Source organism: Ursus americanus, chromosome 2, assembly GCF_024610735.1.
Source record: "Ursus americanus isolate L20-20 chromosome 2, mUrsAme1.1.p, whole genome shotgun sequence".
In the NCBI taxonomy this organism is placed as follows: domain Eukaryota; kingdom Metazoa; phylum Chordata; class Mammalia; order Carnivora; family Ursidae; genus Ursus; species Ursus americanus.
The window spans coordinates 7469875-7494567 of record NC_142128.1 but is presented as its reverse complement, the minus strand read 5'-3'; the positions used below and the strand labels follow the sequence as shown (position 1 = coordinate 7494567).

At 53.2% G+C, this 24693-nt stretch overlaps 2 protein-coding genes across 2 annotated transcripts; one reads left to right on the top strand and one right to left on the bottom strand.

Annotated features, from left to right (window-relative positions):
* Positions 1-173: 173 nt before the first annotated feature.
* GNB2 (G protein subunit beta 2) lies at positions 174-5367 on the bottom strand. Its single transcript, XM_045773796.2, has 10 exons — positions 5207-5367; positions 2760-2905; positions 2518-2556; positions 2294-2400; positions 1901-1964; positions 1655-1817; positions 1494-1560; positions 1027-1228; positions 720-936; positions 174-652 (listed from the first exon to the last, which is right to left on the bottom strand). Exons 2-10 carry the CDS (start codon positions 2814-2816, stop codon positions 546-548), a joined length of 1023 nt encoding a protein of 340 aa, XP_045629752.1. The 5' UTR covers positions 2817-2905; positions 5207-5367; the 3' UTR covers positions 174-545.
* On the top strand, positions 5298-24498 carry ACTL6B (actin like 6B). The gene is made up of 15 exons (XM_045773869.2): positions 5298-5426; positions 12531-12705; positions 13175-13251; positions 13455-13620; positions 13929-14029; positions 18817-18914; positions 19566-19660; positions 19730-19836; positions 20519-20608; positions 20764-20825; positions 20938-21052; positions 21192-21272; positions 21376-21471; positions 21663-21749; positions 24225-24498. Exons 1-15 carry the CDS (start codon positions 5298-5300, stop codon positions 24303-24305), a joined length of 1560 nt encoding a protein of 519 aa, XP_045629825.1. The 3' UTR covers positions 24306-24498.
* The last annotated feature ends 195 nt before the right edge of the window (positions 24499-24693 follow it).

Genomic DNA, 24693 nt, shown 5'->3' with positions numbered 1-24693 from the left:
CTGGGTGTGTTTGGGAGCATCCATGGCCCTGCTGGGCAAGAGGTCCTCCTGCCTGACTTTAGCTGAAAAGGTGTAAGGACCCACACCCACCCTACCCCCCACCCCCGACACACACACTGGTCTGCCCTGGGAACTGAGATCTGGAGTGAGAGACACAAGGGTAGAAGACCAGGTACAGAGTTGGAATTGGTTCCTTTATGGAAAAACTGAAAATATAATAAAAATTAAAATAAAACCAGTTTTAAAAAAGCCAGCCCCTGGAGTTTCTACCTCCTGCCTCTGGCCCTCCAGAGGGACGAGGCCCCAACCCCAGGGCAGCAAAAGGATGAGGGCTTTCTGCCCCTCCTCTTCCCCCATTCTATCCCCATCTTTATCTCCACAGTGGGGGCCCCCGGGAGGAACCAAACCTGGGTAGGGGAGCAGGGACCCAAGGCCCCGTGGCCCAGGGAGGGAGGCTTGGTGTGCACCCAGCCCCAAAGCTCCCGGCCTGTAGTGTGGGCATGGGCAGGGCCTCTCTTGGCCTGGGCCCAGTGGGGTGGTAGCTGTTAGTTCCAGATCTTGAGGAAGGAGTCCCAGGAGCCTGTGGCCACAGCCATGCCATCATCGGTGACCCCGAGGCAGCTCACACGGTTGTCGTGGCCGGCGAGGACACCTGTGAGGAAGGACCATCAGAACCTGGGCTCCCTGGGCCTGCCCGCCCCCCAACGCCCAGCACGCACCTGCACGGTCGCCCTTCATGGCGTCCCAGATGTTGCAGTTGAAGTCGTCGTAGCCGGCGAGCAGCAGCCGGCCGCTGCGGGAGAAGGCAACAGAGGTGATGCCGCAGATGATGTTGTCGTGGGAGTACATGAGCAGCTCCTGGTCAGCCCGCAGGTCGAAGAGGCGGCATGTGGCATCGTCGGAGCCAGTGGTGAAGGCGTAGCCGTTGGGGAAGAACTGCGGGACACAGGGCCAGAGCGGGATGAGGGCACAGCAGAGCCGGGAGCCTGGCAGAGACAGACCAGCCCAGCTCGACCGAGAACTCACCGCCACGGCATTGATGTCTGACTCGTGGCCGATGAAGGTCTGTCGGCACATAGAATCCCGCACATCCCACAGCTTGATGGAGGCGTCACAGGCACCAGACACAAAGGTGCGGCCATCGGGGGCCAGTGACAGGGACATCACATCTCCACTGTGCCCAGCAAAACCCACTGTCTGCTGGCCTGTCTCAATGTCCCACAGGGCACTGGAGAGACAACAGAAAGAAGGGATCAGAGAGGAATGCTGGACCGACTCCCTGCCCCCCTTCCTCTCCACCATGTGAGCCCAGCCCTGTTAGAACCTCCGAGGAAGGGGCACACGGAGCCACTGGGTCACAGGAAAGGGGGGCGAAATGTTCAGAAGGCCCCTGCTCACTCACAGCACGTAGTACGTGCTAAGCACCAAGGCAAGGGCACCCCAGGCAGGAAGTATTGGTGAGCCCCGACTACCTAGCCCTGGCAGGGCCTCACCAGGTGGTGTCCCCGGAGCTGGTGATGATTTGGTTGTCATCCAGGAAGCGGCAGCACGACAGGTACCCTGGGGAAAGGGGCTGGTCAGCCGAGTTTCCCAGGGCGGGCAGCACAACCCCTCCCCCCGCAATAGCGCCTGAGCCCTGCCAGGTCCCTCTCACCGGTGTGGCCAGGCAATTCCCGGCTGACCCGGACATTGCCCTCGCGGGTCTTGAGGCTGTAGATGGAGCAGATGTTGTCCAGCCCTCCACAGGCCACAAAGTTCCCTGAGGGCGCATAGGCACAGGTCATGACCCAGGAGGAGCGCAGAGGGATGGCATGGACCTGGAGAGAAGTGGCAGTGCCCAGGGTCGGAGCCAGCTGGGGCCTGTGGCCCCACCCCATCCAGCCTCAGGCACCACCTCTACCTTGTTGGTGGTATAGCTGTCCCAAATGATGAGCTTCCCGTCCTGGGAGGCGCTGACCAGCAGCCTATTAAAAAGTGGCAGAGGAGAGGCAGAGGGGTCAGGGTGTGACGCTCCCTCTGGAGACAGGACACCTTTCCTCCTCTCTCATCAGGTGGGAGGCCCTCTGAGACAACTCCCAGCAGCAGCCCAGAAGTGCCTGCCGGTATGGTCCTGTTTCCCACCCCCTAGGGCTGTCTGGGAGTCACTGTCTTTCCAAACACACTCAGCAACATAGGCATCCCGTTCATTCCACCAGATCAGCGAGGCTGCAACCCTGCCCCACTCTGCCTGCTATAAACTCAGCCCAGGGCAAACAAAAGCTCAGCACACGGCCCCAACCACACACACACACACCTTGAGTCTGTCCCCCAGTGCATGGCATAGATTTTTGCCAGGTGCCCACGGAGGGTCCTCCGTGTCCTCATCTGGATTCTCCCCACTGGGTCCAGCCCAGCTGTGATCTGGAGGTAGAGGCAGAATGGGCTCAGGGAGGTTCAGGTGGCATGGCCCACCAAGCAGTATGCCTCAAACCCTTGCTCCTTCCCTAAACCCCAGGTTTGGCCCTGGATTCACCTCACCTGGGTCAGTGTTGAATCCCCACATGCTTTTCGGGCATCCTGTAAGAGATGGCAGAGACCATCAGAAAGAGGCAGGAGGAGAGGGGGAGGAGGAGGCAGGCAAAGAGGTGACAGAGGAGTGGAGAGGAGGAGACAGTGAGAGACTACGGTAGCCACACACACAACCCCCCCCCCAACCCAGTACATGCAGGCCACCTGGCCCTGCCTGCTCAGCCTCCCCAGCCCAGCGGCCAGGCCCTCACCCGGATCTGGTTCCGGAGCTGCTCAGCCTCCTGTCTCAGTTGCTCCAGCTCACTCATGGCGCCGGGCCCGTGGGGCGGGGTTGGGGGCGGCTGGGGGCCGCGGGACGGGGGCTGGGGGAGACAGCTCCTCGCCGCTGGCCAGAGGCCTGGGGGATGCAGGGCTGACGTCAGGCCCAAGGCCGCCGGGGAAGAAGGGGGAAAAGGCGGGGTTGAAACGCGGCCCGGAAGGGGTAAGCGCCGGTCGGAGGTGGGGGGAAGGGAGAGCAGCAGTGCCCGCGGTCCCCCAGGCGGAATCGGGGTCTCTGGCACAGGAGGGATGTTGCCCAGGAAGAGCTGACTTCCCCAATCTTCCTCCCGCCCCCCGGAAACGGAGCGGGAAGTGCAAGAGGAAGCGCAGGGGAAACCCCTCCCTCGGACAGCAGCCCGGGCGGGACACCCGCGGCAGGAACTGAAGGGGGGGACGGGGGGGGGGGGGAGGGGGCGGGGAGAGTCCCTTCGAAAACAGACCTGGCGTCCGCCCGGGCCCGTACAGGCGCCGCCCTCCTAACACCTAATTTTAAAAGGGGCGGTGCCTCTTTAAATTCACCCCCACACGCCGCACACCCTCCACACACACCCCCAGCTTCGACTGGGGTGGGGGAGAGACCAGAGGGGGAAGCTGGGCTGTTCGTGGGGTTGCCTAGGCAACCGTCACCCGGACTGAGAGCACCTCATTGGTGAAGTGCCCCCACCCTAGCCCTGTTGCCAAGGCAACCGCATCCACGGCAGAGACCTGTAGGGTGGGTGACCCCACCCCCGGCCCCATCGCCCCCGCCCGACCCAGCCTCCCGCCCCGACCCAGAACCGGCCAGGGTGGCTGTTTACAGGATTTGGGAAAGCCGATTGGCACTAATAGGTTCGGGACGGCTCACCCCGGATAATCCCCGGGCCGGCTGCGCCCCATTAGCCGCCCCCGGCGGGCGGAGGGGAGGGTGGCGGGGAAGGCAGCCCCAAGCCGCTGCTCCCTCCAGCGCCGAGGCCGCCCGCCCCGGCACGCCCGCAGAAAGCCCGTGGGAGCCTCTCTCGAGTAATTAGCGCTCCGAGGAGAGGTCCCCGGCCCCGAGGCGCGGAGCTGCTCTCTCCCAGACGCGGGCAGGCTGGCGGGCTGGCGGCCCCAAGCAGCCCGGCCCTGCGCCCTCGGCACCCCAGGGGCCCAGCATCCGGGCTCCGCGCCGGGGCCCCAGGGGCCTGGCTGGCTCCGCTCCAGGGCCGGGAGTCCTGCCCCCCTCCCTGGACACCTGTGTGATCTGGCCATGCACACTGCGCTCTGCCGACCCAGACGTCCCCCACCCAGCTCCCACTTCCACCAGGCCCTGGGCGTTCCTCTTCCCCACTGACATTTCCCCTCTGCCAGTTCAGCTTTCTACGCTAGAGCCGGGGGATGCCCCTCCAAGAAAGCGGGGAGCCGGGGGGTGGGGTGGGGCAGGGTCTCCCACTCCACGTCCCCAGCTCCGGACAAAGCCCCTTCCTTCCAGCTGCCAGCAGCCCAGGCCGAGCGGCAACGCCAGAGGCCAGGGGCAGAAGGAAGCAGGCCAGGAGGAAGCCGCTGGGGGCGGGGGCGACGCTTCCACCCTTCAGGCCGCATCACCCTCCAGGGCCCCCTCGGCGGCCCCCGGATTCTGGGCCTGTATAGCAGCCGGGGCCCCAAGGAGAAGTGGGGGTGCCACCGCCTCCGCAGGTCTGGCGGGGCGAAGGGGAGGGGACATGGGAGGGTCCCGGATCTGGCAGCTGGAAGGCGCGGGCCAGTGCCGCGCTGCGAAGCGCAGTGGGCCTGGCCCTCCGGCCCCCACGACCTCCATTTTGCCCAAAAGAAAGCTTTTAGGCGTGGGATGAGGGAGTCGGGGAGCTAGCTGGGCTTGGGGTTAGGGCCAGTAGAGGGAACAGGGTGCCGAGGTCTCCGGTCTAGGGTAACGCGGCCAGAAAACACGGACAGAACCCAAATCGAGGGGAGGGTGGAGGCGAAGGGAAGGGTGGCCTCGCGGCCTTGCCTGCTTCTCTGAGGATTCTAGAGTTTTGCAAGGCGAATGCCGGCATGGGTGCAAAATGGGAGGACACGAGGGGTGCTACCCAGGGGCGAACGGGAGGGCGGTGATGGGGGGGAAGGGGGCGGGACGGGGCCTAGAGGAAGCCCGGAATTTGGCCCCCCAACTTCTCAGGGAGTGAGAGGCTGGGATGGGGTCAGGCAAAATGCCCCTGACGGTGCAGGGAGCGCGTGCATTACTGGGGACGAGGGTCCCCCCAGTTCCCCTTCCGGGTTTGGGTGCGACGGAGCCAGAGGAAGGGAGGGGAGGTCTGGGGTGCTACGTCCGCTCCCAAGAGGCCAGATCAGGGAGACAGAAGGAAGAGAGGTTCCCCCACGGGAATTTGGGGCTGGGGGAGAGGAGGACTTCTTTTGTCAGCGGAGGTACCTGTGGCGGTGGGATTCTGCGAAGGGTCGCTAGAGGAGCGCGGGAGGTCCTGTCTTCCTCCGCGGCGGAGGCGGCAGCGGCGGCGACGCGGATGGATTTCCTCAGTCACCCCAACTCAACCGTCCTGCGCTGCTCTCCCCAGAGCGGAGGGATCCCGCCCGCCAGTGACGCGGCCGTCGCCGCCGCGCCCAGGACCCGGCTGGGCGAGACCAACTCCTTAGTGGGGGGAGCCCGGAAGGCAAAAGACCCCTTAAGGGGCAAGGATTGACTCCGTTACAACAAAGATACCATACCACACTATTTCGACGCAAAAAGGACCAAAATAAATGCTTTGCTTCCCAAAAAGGCGCAAGGCATCCCCCCTGGGACTGACAGAGGTGGTACCGGCATGGGGGGGGAGGAAACCGCTCGCTGTCATGTGACCTACCCTCCCGGATTGGGCGGCTCCAGACTGGGCAGGGGAGCTTGACGCCCCAGTTCTAGGTTCGGCACGCCCCTGCCCCGGTGAGACCACGCCCCTCCACGGGCTGGGACCTTGCCCGAGAGATACCTACCCGCGCGCTACAGGGCCGGCGGCCCTGACGGGGCAGAGGGAGACAGCTGCTCTTCTGAAAGTCCCCGAGAAATGGTGCGGGCCCCTGAACCTGGGAATGGTGAGAAGAGTCGTGCTCGGGAAGTTCCCCAGCGTTGCCCACTGGGCTTTTGTAGAAGTCTACTGGAGTGCGTGACACTGTAACAACAACTCATATTTATTGAGTTCCATACTTATTTAATTCTCACGACAGTGCTGTGAATTTCAGTACTAGCATTGTCCCCATTTTATAGTAGTGGAAACAGGTTCCTAGGACTGCAGAGTTGAGATACGAACCAAGGCAGCTTTAGCGACTTCAGTGTGCGGTAATATCAATACTAGCCTCTTGAGGAACGCTCCCGTAGACCATCCTTGTAAAGGAATGAGAATGTAAGCATAGGCCTTAGTTTCCACATCTGTAAAATGAGTGTTGACTGCTGCCTGCCCTGCGAGTCACGTTGGATTGTTACGAGATTCTGACAGATTGTGAAAATGATTTGGAAGGTTCAAGTCAATGAATAGTCTTCACTGAGTCCTCATCCAATTTAAAAGTGAAAGTATCAAAACGGACAACTTTTTGTAGCCTCCGTTAAAGGCATTACAAGAAGCTTTCAAAGCACAATAATTTTTTTAAGAAAATAAGAAACTGAAGTCACATTTTTCCTTATGCATAAATCCCATTTATGTGCACTTACTGATTCAATGATATATTAGCAGTAGATGATAGATGTCACTTAGGCATTAGAATTTGGAAGGGACCTTACGGATAATTTACTTCAATTTCCTGTCAATCTACAGATGGGCAAAGTGACTTCCCAAAAGTCACTTAGAAAACTGGCAGCCTAGGACTAGAACCCAATTTTATTAATCTCTGTAGGGCATCTGACACTGCTTCCTCTCACTTTTGGCTTCACTTTTCCTCTCACTTTTGGCTAATACGCTTCTTTGTTTTAATTCGTTTGACAAACATTCACTTAGTCTCAGTGATGTACGAGGCACTGTCCTAGGCACCGAGGATACAGCCATGAACACGTGCATCCTTCCTCTTCCTGAAGGGAGGTTACAATCTACAGAGCAGACAGATGGTAGATGATCATTGAAATAACAATTAGCGCTGGTGGCTTGGAAGTGCCATTTACTAAGAGCAGAACATTTGGGAGGGGACACATTTGGGGAGGAAGATCAAAAGTTTTAAGTTGGGACATGTTAGGTTTATAGTGCCTAGGAGAAGTGCAATGAAGAATATTAAGAACGTGGCCATCAAAGCAGGCCCAAAAGAGTATGAGTTGGAATAGAGCCTTGAGAATGAGTGGCGTTTTAGAGCAGATGAAGTCATAAAGAGGTTCAGGGAAAAGACAAGATGGCCTAAGACCAAGCCCTGAGGAACTCCAACATTAGAGGTCAGGCAGAGGAGAGCAAGCTGCCAAAGGAGAAGCCAGAGAGCTAACAGGAAAATCAGGAGAATGTGGAGTTCTGGAACCCAAAAGAAAAGAGTGTTCCAAAAAGGGAATGGCAAACTGTGTTGAATGCTGCAGAGGGATGAAGCAAGACTGGACTGGGAAGTGTGCATGAGATTAAGTAATGTGGAGGCCATTGGTGACTTTGTCAAGAGCACTTGCAGTGGGCTGAGGGTAAGTTAAAAAAATGAGGCAGTGGTGACAACCAAAGTGGCCAAAGCTCTGGGAATCTTGACTTGGAGGGGGTGGGGGGTAGAAAGGTGGGGCTACATACGGTGAGAGGAGCATTTGAAATCAAGATGTTTGTGTTTTGATAGGAGCTACTGGAACTTCTTTAGATGATGATGGGAAGGATGGGGTTTGGGGGAGGTGAAGGATACAGATGGGTAGGGCATGGCCAATGGATGACCAATTTCTCTGAGAAGGCAGGAGCCCTGGAGCACATGTGGAGAACCTGGCTCTCCTTCCTCTGACTCTCCTTTCTCAGGCTTCTCCTTGGTCCTCCCCTCCTCCTCTGGGCATCTGTAAACATTGTTTCTCCCAGGATCCCAGCTTCAGCCTCCTTTTCTCAGTGGTGTCTTCCTCCATTGCTGTGACTATCCTTGAATTGCTTATACCTCTCAAATTTCCATCTCCAGCCCCAGATGTCCCCCCCCCAGTACAGACTTGGTATATGTCCAACTGCAGCCTGAATATCTTCACCTGGATGCTCACAGACACTGGTGTGCTGGAGGGAGCTGTGCCAGTTCACACCAGCTCACAAGAGCCTAGTGTGTACCTGTCTTCCCAACTCCTTGTTCAGTGAAGTCACGTTGATAGTAGTAACTTTTAATTGTCATGGTAGGAGTATTTACACCATGGAAATTGGCAAAGGCTTCAGATCAGGGCTCCCTTTTCCAGAAGAGCTTATTCGTAAACCATTTACTATATGTCAGTAGTCACAGACATGTCACATCCAACACATTCAAAACTAAAGTAATCCTCTTCTACCCCACCCCACCCTGCCCAACACTACCCTTTCTCTGAATCTCTTGGCCCAGTTAATGGCATCACCATCCACCCAGGAGCTTCTCACACCCTCATTCCCCATATCCAAAGATGGTCAGCTGGTTAGGGTATAGGCCAAGCTGCTATCACAAAGAGTCCCCAAAATTCAACAGCTTAAGAGACAACTTTTTTTTTCTTCAAGGTTTTATTTATTTATTTGAGAGAGAGCACAAGCAGTGTGGAGGGGCAGAGGGAAAAGCAGACTCCCCGCTGAGCAGGAAGCTTGACGCAGGGCTCAATCCCAGGACCCTGGGATCATGACCTGAGCAGGAGGCAGATGCTTAACCAACTGAGCCACCCAGGCACCCCAAGAGACAACTTTAAAATAGATTCTCCAGGACCGTGGGGGCATTTCTGCCAACCTAACACCTTGCTTCCATCTCTGTGTCTAGTGTGGTCCAAACAGCTTTCCACAATCATACCTGAATTTCATCCATTGGGAAGAGGGGTGGGGTGGAAAGCACAAGTTCTTCCCTGTGTAAGGGTAACACTAACTTCTGCTCGGAGGTTGGCAACTTGCAAGGAAGGCTGGGAAATGTAGTCTCTAGCCATATACCCACCTTAAACATTATTAATAAAGAAAGAAGGGAGATGGCCATTGATGTAAGGGTAACAATCTGTGTCACTGGTGGATACATCTTGCCCATGCTGCCTCTTGTATATTGCTTAAATCCATCCCTTCTGCCATGTGCCAAATGCTATTACCCTGGTCTTAGCCTATATCCTGGCCTCTAAGATAGTTCCTCTCTATTCATCTACCAAAAAGCTGCCAGACATATCTTTCTAAAATGCAAAATAGATCATATAACTTTGTTGTTCAAAACTATGCAGTAGTTCCCTACTGGTTCCATGAGAAGGGCCAAACTTCATGACACACAGACTGGGCCTTGTCCCCTCTCAGAATGCCTTCCACCCCCACTCCAATTAGACTTCCTTGTCAGCTGGGAAAATTCAGCTCATTTTCTCAGGCTTGGTTTAAATACTGCCTCCCTGACCACACTGTTGTTTGTGCCCCACTGCAATGCTGGCTCCATTCCTGTTGTAGCCTTTACTGGACTGTTTATTTCTGGGCACTCGCCACCTTCACGAGGGAGGGGCTCCCTGTGAAGCCAAGACACTTGATTTATCTGGCAGAGGCCTGGGGGAGAGCTCACCGAGCAAGGAACAGACCCTCACAAGATGCCAAATAATTTCCAAGATGTGGGATCTGAGGGTCCTGGCCCTACCACCTTTAGTATCATTACCAGATGTTCAGGTTTGGCCAGCCTGAATGTAAGCCTGGAGGGCCTGCGGAACCTCCAGATGATTTTGATGAATTAGTTATTTAACCCTCCATCTTTCAGGACTGACATTAAACCCTAGGAGAGTCACATCAATTTATGTGAGCCATTTTACTCCTGGTGTCTATCAGGCACCTAGAGAACATCTATGAAATGAACAGATGCTAGGGAACATTTTCCCCAGGATCAATACTTTTCACACACCACAGTTCAAATCTCAGCTCTGTCATTTACTAGCTGAGTGACCTTGGGCAAGTCACTTAATCTATCCATGCCTGTTACCCCTACAAAGTGGGGATAATAATCAGGTCATTATAAGGGCTAAAGTACTTAACATTTGAAAAGCACTTATAATGCTTTACATCCAGGCAGTGGATGTTTTGTGTTTGCTAAATAAAAATAGAGTTTAGGGGGCGCCTGGGTGGCACAGCGGTTAAAGCGTCTGCCTTCGGCTCAGGGCGTGATCCCGGCGTTCTGGGATCGAGCCCCACATCAGGCTCCTCCACTATGAGCCTGCTTCTTCCTCTCCCACTCCCCCTGCTTGTGTTCCCTCTCTCGCTGGCTGTCTCTCTCTGTCAAATAAATAAATAAAATCTTTAAAAAAAAAATAGAGTTTAGGTATGAACGAGTTGGTCTTTGGCCACTTTTCCAGTCTCATTTCCCCCTGACTCTGATCTCTGCCACCAGCTCATATGCAACCCCCCTTCAAGACTGAGCTCCTAACTCCACATATGCCAGAAATGTTCACGTTTCTAGAAATTTGCACATGCTATTCCCTGTGTGGAAGACCTTTCCCACCTTGTTCACCAGTGAACCCTTTCCATCCTTCACAATTCAGCTCAAACTTTACTTCTAGAAGCCTCCCTGGACTCTCAGAGACAGGTAGCCCCTCCTTCCTCCTGGCCCCCACTTCCCCACACTTCCATGCATGTGTGAGCTCCCCACTGCACCAAAACCCCTTGACAGCAGGGATAGATCTTAGGCATCTCAGGATTCCCATGCCTTGCACAAAGATGTTTGCTGAATCAATGAATGGATGGTGAAATATATTAATAACCTTTTACCTTAACCACTTATGTAATACAATAGAATCATAATACAATAGAATGACAAATGAAAATTGGCCACAGTTGACTGGGAGGTAAATCAAGTCCAGCCATGTATTCAGCCAGCTGTAGTTTCTCCACAAACCATGAGAGGAAAATTCAGTTCTCATTACAATACTACAGATTTCTAACTTATGAATAATGATAGGAAAGCCTCAGAAACTCCCCAGGAACATTCTTAGGACCAGTGTTTACTGAACAGTCCTGCGTGCCCAGCTCTTAGCCAGGCACTTGATTCTGGCATCAGATTGAGTCCTCATTCCCACCCATCCTACAGCTAGGGACGGTGAAGCTTGGACCGGGACACAGAAGTTTATGAAATAAGGTCATCTTTCAAGTGGCTGATGAGAGATGTGAGTTCTAGTCCTGGCTTTGCCCTAATAGTCTGTGTGACCCAAGACAGGGCCCTGCCTCCATCTGGGGAAACCCCTGTGAAATCCAAGGGCTGGATCCATGATCAGTAAGGTTTCTCCTGACTTGGGGTAGTCTCTGAATCTGAGACCCCGACTGGGTTAAGGGATGGGTGATGAGAACTGACAAGGTGAATTTATAGGGAAGTGAAGCAATGTCATTAAATCTCAACAAAAGGAGAGGTGCAGGCCACAAATAGAATCACTTTCCACTCCAGTGTCCCTGTAAGCCTCCCCTCAGCAATAATAATCATAACAATAATAATTGTGTAAGATAAAGACATGCAGGTGCCAAGAAGTCAAGAGACTCATCCAGTCATCTAGGTCTCATTTATAGAGGCCAATGACTAACTCACTCAGGAATATTTCAGTTTCCCAATAGAGTCAGCTGTCTCCCCTACAGCTCACCTCTCCCACTTAAGCCTGGACACCTCCAGACTGAGGTGCTAGGCCTGGGCTCCCAACCAACCTTGGGCATTTGAAATGCCAATGTTGCCAATGGGTAATCAATGAGCCACCTTAAACCATCTGTCCTTTGGGTGGGGACGGGTGGAGTCTCTTCCAGAGTAGGTATCTGGTGAGCAAAGAAACTTCTGGGGCATTGGCTGTCACAAGGTACTCTCTTCCTGTGCCATCCATGATCTTTTTATTGGGGGGGGCAGGGAGACCAAAACCTGCCATCCATGGCCTTAATGCTCTCCCCACCCTCAGCAAATAGGTGGGAGTGACCTCAAAACAAGTGTATTCACATGCATATACATACACACACGCACACACATGCATATGCACACGCACAGGTATCCTGACACGCATAAACACATACATACAGGCATACATCGACACACATGCTCACGTAAGAGTCTCTCAGCTAAGCCAGGCTGTTGGAGCTGCTCCTTCACCTTTGCTATTAAAACTGCTGTGGAGGTGGTGGAAGGCCAGGAAAACAGCTGGGGAGAAATAATGAGGAAAGGAAGCTAAAGATGGGTTAGTTGAACACGGGTACACGTGTATGTATAGGGCCCACGCACTGGGGATGGGAGAGGAAAAGAAGGGCCATTAGAAAGACAAGGACGGAAAGAAACAGGGAGAAGATGGAGACACACCCCCTCCTATACCACTCTTTCTTTCCTTCTGCCTTTCCCTCCTTCGCCAGGTGATTTCATTCAGGCTTGAGTATGGCAGAACCTTGCTCTGAAGCCTGAGAATGGACAACTCTCCAGGACTATGGTGCCCTCTCCTCGACCCCATTTAAAAAGGTAAGGGAGCAGTCACTCTGCGGCGTCCTGGTCTCCAGATGGACAAGGTTTCCATCCCTTTTGTACGCGTGCTCTCTACCTGGCTATCCCTTAGGGTCAGTCTCAAAGTCCTTGCTCTCCCCTCCCCGATCTTAAAGTTGCGGTGTCTGCCCCTTTAAAGCAGCAGCCCCCGGTCAGGTTATTGTCTAGCCTTGCAGCCAATCGGCGGCGCCATTGGGGGCGGGGGATCCGGCCTCCTGATTGGCCACCGCGCGCCCCGCCCCGCCCGGGATCCCGGGAGCTGTCCGGCCGCCTCGGTGCTGATCCCGCCGCCGCCCACGGGCCGTGAGCCGCGCGGAGAGGGCATTATGAGCGGGGGCGTCTACGGCGGAGGTGAGCTAGCCTTGGGCTTCATGCTCCCCAGCCTGTCGCGGCCTCACCGGCAGCCCTGCACCCCGAACCCGCGCGACCTAATCTCTGGGCACCCCAGGGCCTGTCACCCTGGCGCTCGAACGGGTTTGGGTCCTGCGCCACTCCTACCTTGGTCCTCGCAGGTCGGTCGCTTGCGTGCACTGGGCTCACTCTTCACCATCCAACTCACCTCCTCCCGGCCCCCCCACCCGGCCCCTTCTTTCCCGGCAAGGAGAGTGGCCTGAATAAGGCCACCGGGCAAGAAGGGACTCTGGAGGCTTGATCCCCACTCCCAGGACCCCGGACTCCAGGCCGATCTCCCACCTGCCCCTGCAAGCGTTGAAGGTGGCGAGACTATGGCTCTGCCCTGACCTCCTCTTGGAGCTATCCGGGGCGGGGGGGGAGGCAGAGTTTGGGAGAGGTCCCCTCACACACCTGTCTCCCTGCACAGATGAGGTGGGGGCGCTCGTCTTTGACATTGGCTCCTTCTCAGTCCGCGCTGGGTACGCTGGGGAGGACTGCCCCAAGGTGAGCCTTCCAGCCCTGTCCCCAAATCCTAGGGGCTCCGGATTCCCCTCCAGGCTTCCCAGTGACCCAGGATTCTCACAACACAGAGAAAAGCTCTGCAAAGCGGGAATGTGGGAGTAAGCCCAGGGGCGGGCTGAGGGCCTTGCTATGGGCCTGGACAGGGGCAGGGGGTTGATCCATTTTCCTGCCCATGCCCCCTCCAGGCTGACTTCCCCACCACGGTGGGGCTGCTGGCCGCCGAGGAGGGGGGTGGGCTGGAGTTGGAGGGGGAGAAAGAGAAGAAAGGGAAGATCTTCCACATCGACACCAACGCCCTGCATGTGCCTCGGGATGGAGCGGAGGTCATGTCGCCCCTCAAGAATGGCATGAGTAAGGAGCCCCCACCCACCATCTCCGGCCACAGACCCGGAGCCCACACACCACAGCCCGGGACACATCACCCCACACCCATGGAGTCTACCCTGCAGCTGCCCACATCCCAGGAATTCCCTCACAGCTTCCCACAGCTGCCTGGTTCCCAGCCCAGGGTCCCGAAAGATTCCTAGAAAGGGGGGATTTCTGCTGGAACTGATCTCACTTCCCCTCCCCTGGACTTGGCCTCCCTCCTTCCTTTGCCTCCTGTCTCTGGACCCCTGCTGGCCTACCCTCATCTCTCCACACTGGTCTCCTGGCCCCAGTTGAGGACTGGGAATGCTTCCGTGCCATCCTGGATCACACCTACAGTAAACACGTGAAGTCCGAGCCCAACCTGCACCCAGTGCTCATGTCAGAGGCCCCGGTAAGTGCCTCACCCAAACCCTAGTCCAGCCCCAGGGGCTTCCTACCTCCTTTCTGCCATTCACTTCTCCCTCGAAAGCATCTGCCATCCATCACTCCACTTCTCAGACTTCTTCCAACTCCACTATCTTCAAGCACTTTTTTTCTCCCTGGTTTTAGTCTCTATCCCTCTCTCTTCTCCTGTTTTATCCATCATATCTTTTGCCCATTCAGGCTTATCCACTGCTGTCCTTCCACCCCCAAAGTCCTTTTTGGACTCTTTAACTTAAAATTTTTGTCAGTGTTATATATGCACATAACCAATTTGCTTTATAAAGTATGTGAAGGAAAAAACTGCCATTCATATCAGATTCCTTCCATTCCCCTTTTCCAGAGGCAACTGCTTTTCTTTTAGATGAGTTTTGTCATGTTCTTCCATACCTCCAAATATCACACTCAAAATGCTCTTGTGGATTTTATAGTTTTAGGCATCAATTTCCCACTGTAGAAAATAAACATTGAGGGGCACCTGGGTAGCTCAGTTGGTAGAATGTTGGGACTCTTGATTTCGGCTCAGGTCATGATCTCAGGGTCCTGAGATCGAGCCCCACCTAGGGCTTCACACTGAGCTGGAGCCTGCTTGGGATTCTCTCTCTCCCTTGCCCTATGCCCCTCCCCTGCCTCGAGTGTGTGCACTCTCTAGGAAGGAAGGGAGGGAGGGAGGGAGGGAGGGAGGGAGGGAGGGAAAGAAAGAAAGAAAGAAAGAAAGAAAGAAAGAAAGAAAGAAAGAAAGAAAGAAAGAAAGAAAGAAAGAAAGAAAGAAAGAAAGAAAGAAAAGGAAAGGAAGAAAGAAAGAGAAAGAAAGGAGGAAGGAAGGAAAGAGGAAGGAAGGAAAGAAAAGAAACATTGAGCTCTCTTTCCTCCTCCAGCTCACACCACACACTTCCCTCATTCCCCACCTTTAAATACGGTTGTATTTTAGATTTTTTTAAAAAATCATTATTCAGTATTTACACTTATATTTCTGTATGCCAATCAGGTCTGAGGCGGGCAATAAACTATGGTCACTTTTCTTTCCTGCACAGCTGTTTTTCCTAGAACTGAAAATTGTGCTGGTTTTTATTTTGTTTAGCTTTCTATTTATTTAATAATATGACCCTAAATTATTCATCTGCTTATTACCCATCGCTTATGTTATCTATATCCTTCCTCAAAACATTAACTCCATTAGGTATTCTATCAATTTCATCTTCTTGAAGAAATCTCTCCAAAGACGCACTGATTTGCTCCACTTTGGACTTGTTGCCCTCTACACAGAGGACATAACTCTCAATCCCGACATCTCTCTTCACCATCATCTTAGGGCGTCTCTTCACCTCTCTCCTGTGCTAGAAATCCTATTTTTGTATCTCATTACTTCTTATCTTGATGTATTCCCTTGTTTTCATGGAGCACGTCCTCTAGTAACTGCCTTAGAAAGGTCATGAGAAGTAAAATTTTTAAGACCTTGCATGGCTTACCTTGATTGATAGCTTAGCTAGGTATAACATTCCAGATTGGAAATAATTTTTTTCTTCAGAATCTTGAAGGTACTTTTCCATTGTCTTCCAGCATCTACTGTTGCCAACAAAAAGGCAGAGTTATCTAATCCCTGATCTTTTGGTGTAATGTTTTTCTTTGTGAAAATTTATAGAATTTTCACTTTGTCCTCAGTGTTGTATAATTTCTCAATATTGTATTGTTTAATTTTCATCCATTGCTCTAGACACTCAATATGTCCCTTCAATCTGAAAACCTATGTCTTTCAATTCTGTGAAAAAATAAGTCAGTAATTATTCAATTAAGTAGTTTTAATTACTTATTTGATTATTTATTTCTCTCAATATTCTCTGTTCTCTCTTTTGGAAAATATTGTTTGGATTTTGCACCCCCTGAACTGGTCCTCTCATTTTCTTATCTTTTTTTCTTATGTTTTCCTTCCTTTTCTTTTTTCCTCTAATTTCCAAGATATTCCCTCAACTTTATTCAACGCTTCTATTGAGTTTTTCATCTCTCCTCCTGTATTTTCAATTTCCAAGAGCTCTTTTTTGTTCCACGAATGTTACTTTTTAGGACATCCAATCCTTTCTTCATGGGTGCAATATCATCTGTTAGGTCACTCAGAATATTATTAGTTTTGTTTCTGTTTTTGAAAGTTTTCATTTCTCTGTATGATCTCTGTTCTTCCAAATTGCTTCTTTTTGGGGGGGAGGTGGGGTATCTCTCTCATTTTTGAGGCTTTTCTCAGATTTCTGAAAAATCCTTGGTTTTCTGCTTATGTTTGCAAGTGGTTGACTGAAGCACTGATTGGAAGCTGTGTGGGGCAGGGCACTCATTGACTGTGATGATCGAGGATGTTGCTGTAGGATGACTTGCCTGGGATGACTGATAGGCAGCCTCTGTTAATTGGCATCTTTAGATCTCTGATGTAACCCACAGGGAGGACTTGTACTCTACAGACAGGCCTGGCCACCCCCTTTCTGGGACCCAAGTGAGGGAATAGGGCCAGGGCTTTCCCCATTTAATATGCATGGAATCACTTACTTCTTCTGTTTTAAGTATAGTGTCTTCACTCCTGACTGTGTCAAGTGTCCCACCAGTCCAGAGACCCTCAGTTTTACTCTAGGGAATAAACTTCCAGTCTTCTGCAGAGGTTGGGGTGGGTAATAACCCAGTGATATGGAACTGGGGAGAGAGTTTCAGGAGCTGTTGCTTGAGTGGCTTTAAACAATCTAGTTTTAGCTTTCCCTTAAACTTAACTGCCAGAGGTACCCAAAACTACCACTTCCTGAACCCTCTGAGGATTCTGCAATTTGACAAAGGTTATTCCTGGCTTTCTCCACTACCAGCTCAGGAGTCAGTGTTCTTGAATCTGTTAAGACAGTTACCAACTATCTGATTTCCAACCTTCAACACTAGTTGCTGTTTTCTCCTTCCTTATTATTCCCAAACCTTGAGGGTGTCTGTCTATCTCTACCTCTCTTTTTTTAGGTAAAATTCACACAACATAAAATTAACTTTTTTAATGTTAACAGTTTGGTGGCACGAAATACATTCACAATGTTGTGTAGCCATCATCTTCATCTAGTTCCCCAACTTTTTCATCACCCCCAAAGAAAATACATTTTCATCAATCTGTTTCTCTCTACTCTCCCTGCCCTTGGCAGCCATCAATCTGCTCTCTGTCTCAATGAATGTATCTATTCTGGATCTTTCTTATAAATGGAATCATACAACATGTGACTTCTCATGTCCGTATTCTTTCACTTAGTATAATATTTTCAAGGTTCACCCATGCTGTATCATTTATCATTATTTAATTCTGTTTCATGGCTGAGTAGCATTCCATTGTATGGCTATACCACAATTTGTTTTTCCAGTTTATCTATTCACGGATTTTTGGGTTGTTTCCATCTGTGGCTATTGTAAATAGTGCTGTTATGAACAGTTATGTATATGGATTTATTTCAGTACCTGTTTTCAGTTCTTTTGGATATATAATTAGGAGTGGAATTGCTAGGTCATATGGTAATTTTATGTTTAACTTTTTGAGGAACTACTGATTGTTTTCCACAGTGGCTGAACCGTTTCACCTTCCTACTAGCAATGTGCAAGGGTTTCAATTTTTCTATATCCTTTTATTTTTCTTAATTATTAGCGGGTATGAAGTGGTATCTCATTGTGCTTTTGAATTGCATATCCCTAATGGCTAACAATGTTGAGCATCTTCTCATGTGCTGGTTGGCTTTTGTGGCTCTATGTTTTTTGTTTGGTTTGTTTGTTTGTTTGTTTGTTTTTTACTTTTGGAGAGACAGAGAGAGTACAAGTGGGAGAGGCAGAGGGAGAGAGAGAGAGAATCTCAAGCAGACTCCACACTGAGCACAGAGTCCAATGAGGGGCTCAATCTCACAACCATGATATCACAACCTGAGCCAAAACCAAGACTCAGATGCTTAACCAACTGCACCACCACTCTGGGACCACCCCCTTTTAAGAAAAGTAACCTCTGTGCCCAATGTGGGGCTCGAACTCATGACTCCAAGATCAAGAGTCGCGTGCTCTACAGACTGAGCCAGCCAGGCGCCATTGGTTTATGTCTTTTTTAAATTGCCCCCCCTTTTTAAGATTTTATTTATTTGTTTGAGAGAGAGAGACAGAGAGAGCATGAGCAGAGGGAGAGGCAGAGGGAGAAGCAGACTCCCCACTGAGCAGCAGGGAGCCCAATGCGGGGCTCTATCCCAGGACCCTGAGATCATGACTTAAGCTGAAGGCAGATGCTTAGCTGACTGAGCCACCCAGGTGCCCCTAAATTACCCCTTTGTTATACTTTTGCTGGAATCTTGGAAGAGGATAAAATTGGATGTTTGTATTCCACCAACAATTTCTACCAGAAATCCTCTTCCCAGCTTTCTTGACTCTGAGATGATTAAAATGAGGAAGAGGGATAAACTGGAAGCTCAAAGGAGCCCGAAGTGTATATTGTACAATAAAGAACAGTGAGCCAGAAATCAAGAGACAATGACTCTACCAACCTCTACAAAGGGCTTTGCGTGTGAACTTGGTCAAGTCACTCTTCCTCTCTGAGTTTTGTTTTCTTTAGCTGGGTTTGGATTGTAATCTTTAAAATTCTTCATAGTTCTCACATTCTAAGGGTCTGTGTGGATCAAAGACCCGACCTCTGTCCCCAGTCCAAAGTGTGTGTGTGTGCACACGCGCTTGGGTCTGTGCCTCTCCCTTTTTGAATCCTCCCCTCCTGCATTTTCTCCCCAGTGGAACACACGGGCCAAGCGGGAGAAGCTGACAGAGCTGATGTTCGAGCAGTACAACATTCCTGCCTTCTTCTTATGCAAGACGGCTGTGCTCACCGCGTATCCTCTGGCTTGAGCTGCCCTGGCTGGGTGGAGGGCCAGGGCGGGGTTTATGGTGTGCCAAGCTGGAGGCTGGACCTGATTCTGTGGAGATCAGTGTCCTGGATGGGCAGACACCCACCCTGTGCTCCATTAGTGCAGAGGGGCCCCTGTGGGCTAAGTGCCTTTGACCCTGGGGTGGCCAGATCAGCAGCTCTCTCCTATTCCTTGGATCAGGCTGAACAGAGAGAAAGAGAAAGAGAGAGTTGGACCACATAGACAGCAGGGGCTGGGACTGGAGAGAACAGGGAGGAATATATAACACTGAGGAGTTTCCTCATTTTTTAAGGCTCTGCCTTGCATTGACCCCTGTGCTAGGCACTGGGGCAATATGGCCCCTCATTTCAAGGAGCCCACAGAGCACTGAACCAAGACTAAAAACAAACTGGGAGCTCAGAAGGAAGGAAAAGAGGAAGAAGTTGTGATTCAGACAGGAAAGAAGAGACAGGGGTCTCAGGAGCCTTTCTCCAGTGATGGGTCATAAACCAGAATGAGAGATTTGCAGACCGTGGATGGGCTGGACCAGGAGAGCAGAGAGTGACCAGGCCGAATCAGAGTCCCAGTCCCCTCACTTGCTGCTGCTGTCTCTTTGACCTACCCATCCTGCACCAGCTTTGCAAATGGACGTTCCACAGGCTTGGTGCTGGACAGTGGGGCCACCCACACCACAGCCATTCCAGTACATGATGGCTATGTCCTGCAGCAAGGTGGGCTTCGAGAGGGGTTGGGGATGCCTTGGGGAGGGGACCAGGCCCTGACACCCCCTTCCTTTCCAGGCATTGTCAAGTCACCCCTGGCAGGGGACTTCATCTCCATGCAGTGCCGGGAACTCTTCCAAGAAATGGCCATTGACATCATCCCGCCTTACATGATTGCAGCCAAGGTGGGGCCTCTGGGGAGTCTTAGGCACTCACCCTATGACTATTGACCCACGGACAGGCTAGACGTCAGAGAGGGGAGCAACAGGGTCCCCAGAGGACCCTGGATCCAGTTCCTTAATTTACAGTCAATGCATCAGAGATCGGACAGCCTGAAGGACATGGCCAAGGTGGTACCAGCCAGCTGGTAGCAGATGTGTGAGGGCCAGTGTGGTTAGACCCAGGTTCAAGGTCTGCCTCTGCCATGTGAGAGCTGTGTGACCTAGAACAGGAGATCGAATCTCCCCGCACCTCAGTTTCTTCTCCTGTGAAGTGAATAGCAGCATACAGGGCTGCTGTGAGTGCTGAGACACGGCATACAAGGGTTCACCCTGGACCCCCACATGGAACATGTCTCAGGAAAAGGCTGCTTCTTTAAGGTTCTCGTCTCCCACTGTATTCCCCATGCCCTCAGCTTTCTCTGGCTGGGGCCTTTCAGGTCAGCCGTACCTGCTGTCTGAGTGGCAGACATGGGGACAGGCTCTCCCCATTCTCTCTCCTTTGACAGGGAAGAAGGAGAAACCCCTTTTGTTGGGCAACAGAGCAAAGAACCCAGTTCCTGTTAGCTGCAGGAGTACAGGTGTGGTCGGGGGGGTGCTGGGCAGGGGTGGAGTGGGGAAGGGTGCTCATAGGCTTTGTGCCCCACAGGAACCCGTACGGGAGGGTGCCCCTCCAAACTGGAAGAAGAAGGAGAAGCTACCCCAGGTTTCCAAGTCCTGGCATAACTACATGTGCAATGTGAGGAGAGAGTCCCCCGAAACAGCCCAGGCCCCTCCCCAGCTCCTAGGCCCCTGCCATGAGTAGAGGGGAAGGGACTGAGAGGCCCTGCAGGCGGGTTGCTTGGCGGTGCTGTGGAGGGGGACCAGGCCCTCACCAGCTCCCTGGGTCCCCAGGAGGTGATTCAGGACTTCCAGGCCTCTGTGCTGCAGGTCTCAGACTCGCCCTACGATGAGCAGTAAGTGGACCCCACAGCCCAGGGGTGGGAAAGAGAACAGGCCTGGGACTCCGGGGGGTACCTCTGGTCCTCTGTGAGCACCCCAGGCAGAGTCTCTCTCTTTCCTGGTCAGGGTGGCCGCGCAGATGCCCACAGTGCACTACGAGATGCCCAACGGCTACAACACAGACTACGGCGCCGAGCGGCTCCGCATTCCCGAGGGCCTGTTTGATCCTTCCAATGTCAAGGTTGGCCCAGGTGGAGGGAATTGAGGTGGGGGCTGGTTGGAGTCCCCGGATGCCGGCATGGGGGGCAGGGCTGGGAAGGATCACTGGGGTCCGGGAAGAGAGGGCAGAAGCCCAAAACCCAGGTCACCTTTCTCGGCAGGGCCTGTCGGGGAACACCATGCTTGGTGTGGGCCACGTGGTGACCACCAGCATCGGCATGTGTGACATCGACATCCGCCCGGTGAGGCCCGGGCGAGCCTGTGTCTGGGCAAAGGGGCACAAGAGCAGTGGGGAGACGCAGAGGGGCTGTGCCCTGAAGGCACGCTGCTCCTCTCTGCTCTCAGGGCTTGTATGGCAGTGTCATTGTCACAGGCGGGAACACGCTGCTCCAGGGCTTCACGGACAGGCTCAATCGAGAGCTTTCCCAGAAGACCCCGCCGGTAGGAGCCCACCCCAACCAGGGACCTGGCTTAGCTCTTCAGGACCCAGTCCTTCCTCCTTCCCCAACAGCAAACCTTCTGGCCACCAGAGCAGACCCCTCCCCCTGTGGCTTCCCAGTCTTCCCCACTTCCAGCCCTGTCCCTTCCCAGAACCCAGGTGTCTGCTTCCCCCAGCCCCTCTTTCCCCCCAGAGCATGCGGCTGAAGCTCATCGCCAGCAACAGCACCATGGAGCGCAAGTTCAGCCCCTGGATCGGGGGCTCCATCTTGGCCTCACTGGTGAGAGGGAAGGGGCCTGGCCTCGCACTGACTGTGGGAGAGGGGCAGACCCAGACAGCCCCATCCCCTTGCGTGCCTCCTTATTCATTCATTCAACAAACATTTATTTTTGAGGAAGAGCAGTCAGTGCTTCCAGAAGGGTGAATATGCCATCAGGACAAATCAGGGAGCAGGACAGGAAGGTGGAGAGATTGGTTGGGGTTGAGATTGTGCATGAGGCAGAGGGGAGACCCTGAAGGTTTGGGGTGAGGAAGCAATGGGACAGTCCCAGGTGTGTTTGAGAAGACTGCGTCAGGCATGAGTATTTGGAGATCAGGCTGTGAGCTGGACACGGGAGGACTTTGCGAGGAGGCTCCTTCCGTTGTCCCGGAGTCAGAGTGAGTCCTAGTGAGGATGGGGTGCTGGGCAAGAGGCAGACAGAGAAGGAGACAGGCAGGCTGGTTCTGGGGCAGTAGGTGGGGAGTTCTGTCTGGGCCTGCTGCTGGGCACAGGGGGCTGGAGGTGCAAACTTTATCTCACGGGTGTCAGCCACGCAGAGGGGACGGTAGGGCCATGACAGAGCAGGAAGGACATCTCCTAGAGGGGCAGCCCCCAAGGAGACAGAAACAAGGGTCAGAAATACAGGAAGCTGACAGTGTGAAGTCAGCTGGGGGCCGGGAACCTGTCAGCCATACAGTTCCTGTGGGCCTACCTGTGTGCCCAACGTAGTCCCCACTCCAGGAGCAGACCCCGTCCAGAGGCTGAGAGCATTAAGCAGGAAGTCACCACAAAGTGTGGGGGTCTTCCTTCAAGGGAGGACCTGATCTAGTTCAGGGGTCACGAAGAGCCTCCTGAGGAGCATTCAAGCTGAGACAGAAGCCTGAGTAAGAACTCTTGAGGCAAAGAGGGAGAGAGGGTGTCTGGGCCATGGAGAGAGGCAGGCGAGACCAAAGGCGATGGGCAGACGCAGTTGGACCTGAATGCAGGAAGCTCGCTGGGACAGCAGAGTGGAGAGTGGCTTGAACGGAGCTGCTGTGGTCTCCACTGTGACTGGGGCTTGACAGAGGAGTGGGTATCAGGCTGTGGAACCCGGAGCTCGTCAGAGGTTCAACGGACAGAATGTGGGCAGCGTGTGGATACACGAAGTTAGAGAGAAAGAGTCCAGGACGACGCCCAGGATGCTAGCTCCTGGCAGCTGTGTCCCACAGGAATGTAATGCGAGCCACATATGCAACTTTAAATTTTCTAGTAGCCGTATTTTAAAAGAGCCCCAAGAATCACGTGAGGTTAAGTTTAAAGAATATTCTTTATTTGGGGCCCCTGGCTGGCTCAGTCGGTAGAGCATGCGGCCCTTGATCTAGGGGTTGTGAGTTCGAGCCCCATGTTGGGTGTAGAGATTACTTAAAAACTGAGTCAGCCAGATGCCCCTACTTAAAAATAAAATCTAAAAAAAAAAAAAAAGAGAGAGAGAGAGAACACATTTATTTAACTCAATATATCCAAAATATTATCATTTCAATGTGTGATCAATATAAAAATGAGATTTTTACATTCTCTTTCCTGGACTTAGTCTTCAGTATCCCTTGTGTATTTTCTAATGGTAGAGCACATCTCAGTTCCGACTAGCTACACTTCAAGTGCTCAGTGACCACAGTATTGGCCAGCACTGGTAGAGAAGGTGAGAAAGACCACCAAAGCAGGTTTGAGCCAGGCCTGGGGGAGCTCAGTGGTGGGCATGCCGAGTCTGCGGCCCTGAGGGACTCAGAAAGAGGTGTCCAAAGCACAGCTGAGTATTTGGGTCTAGTATTTAGCTTCAGCAATGGGAGAATGAGGGAGGGATAGGGGTTCAGTGCATGAGCAGAACTCCCAGGAGTGGGTGAGCTGCTTCCGGAAGGCTTGAACTGTGAGCCCGGAAGAGAAACAGGGACAGTACCAGGGGCACGAGGCACTAGCTCTCAGGCAGGGATTAAGCAACCATCAGAGAGAAGGGACAGTCTGAGATGCCCAGCGCTGAGAGACCCTCAAGGGGCAAGGTTCAACGAGGGGGTGGCGTGCAGAGTGAAGAGAACTCCAGTGAGGATGGAGGAAAGATTCTTCATGGGAATATGGGAGACTGGACAAGTTTGTAAGGCCTGATGGAGTGATAGGTGCAGGAGGCATTGGGGAAGGGGTTGGGGGGGGACAGGCTGGCTGTAAGCTCCCCTACCCAGCTCTAGCCCAGCGGTGGCCCAGGGCAGACAGATGTGCAATAAATACTTGTTGAATGAATGAATCAACGTCATGATTGAATTACAGGAGTGGGGGTATTCACCCTCTGAATGTGAAGGAGGGCTGGGAGGCTTGGGGAGGTCGCTGCTGCTGAAGGGATTGGGCGGGGTCGGAAGGCAGGAGGAGGGTTTCGGAGAGGCAGGGCCTGCACGGGTGGAATGGGGGGAGGCGCGACCCCCCTCCTCCTCCGGGGGCGTCCTGAGGTCCTCTGTCGTCCCCCGCCCCCAGGGCACTTTCCAGCAGATGTGGATCTCCAAGCAGGAATATGAGGAGGGAGGGAAGCAGTGCGTGGAGCGGAAGTGCCCCTGAGGGCGCCCCCTCAACACCCACACGCCATCCAGCCGCGGTGGGGTAGGGGACGCCGAAGGCGGGGAGAGGGTTTCCCCGCTCTGCCTCCGCCAGCGCAGATCGAAGCCCCCACCCCATGCCCTCGTCTCTGCCCCTCCCCTCCCGTCCGCTTAGATTGTGATGTTTCTGGGTTGAAAGGAGTAAAAATGTTTTAAGAAAAAAAAGTTTGGCATCCTTGCGGGGGGGGGGGGCGGGAGTGGGGACAGAGGCCCTGGGGGGAGGCGAGGGGAGGTCCACACCTACGTCCCTTGGTGACCCCACGGTGGACGCCGGGGCAAAGTCTGCGGGCCGGGGCAGAGCCCCAGGAGCCACAGAAGCCTCAGGTTTCAAAGGGGCCGCGACGCAGGGA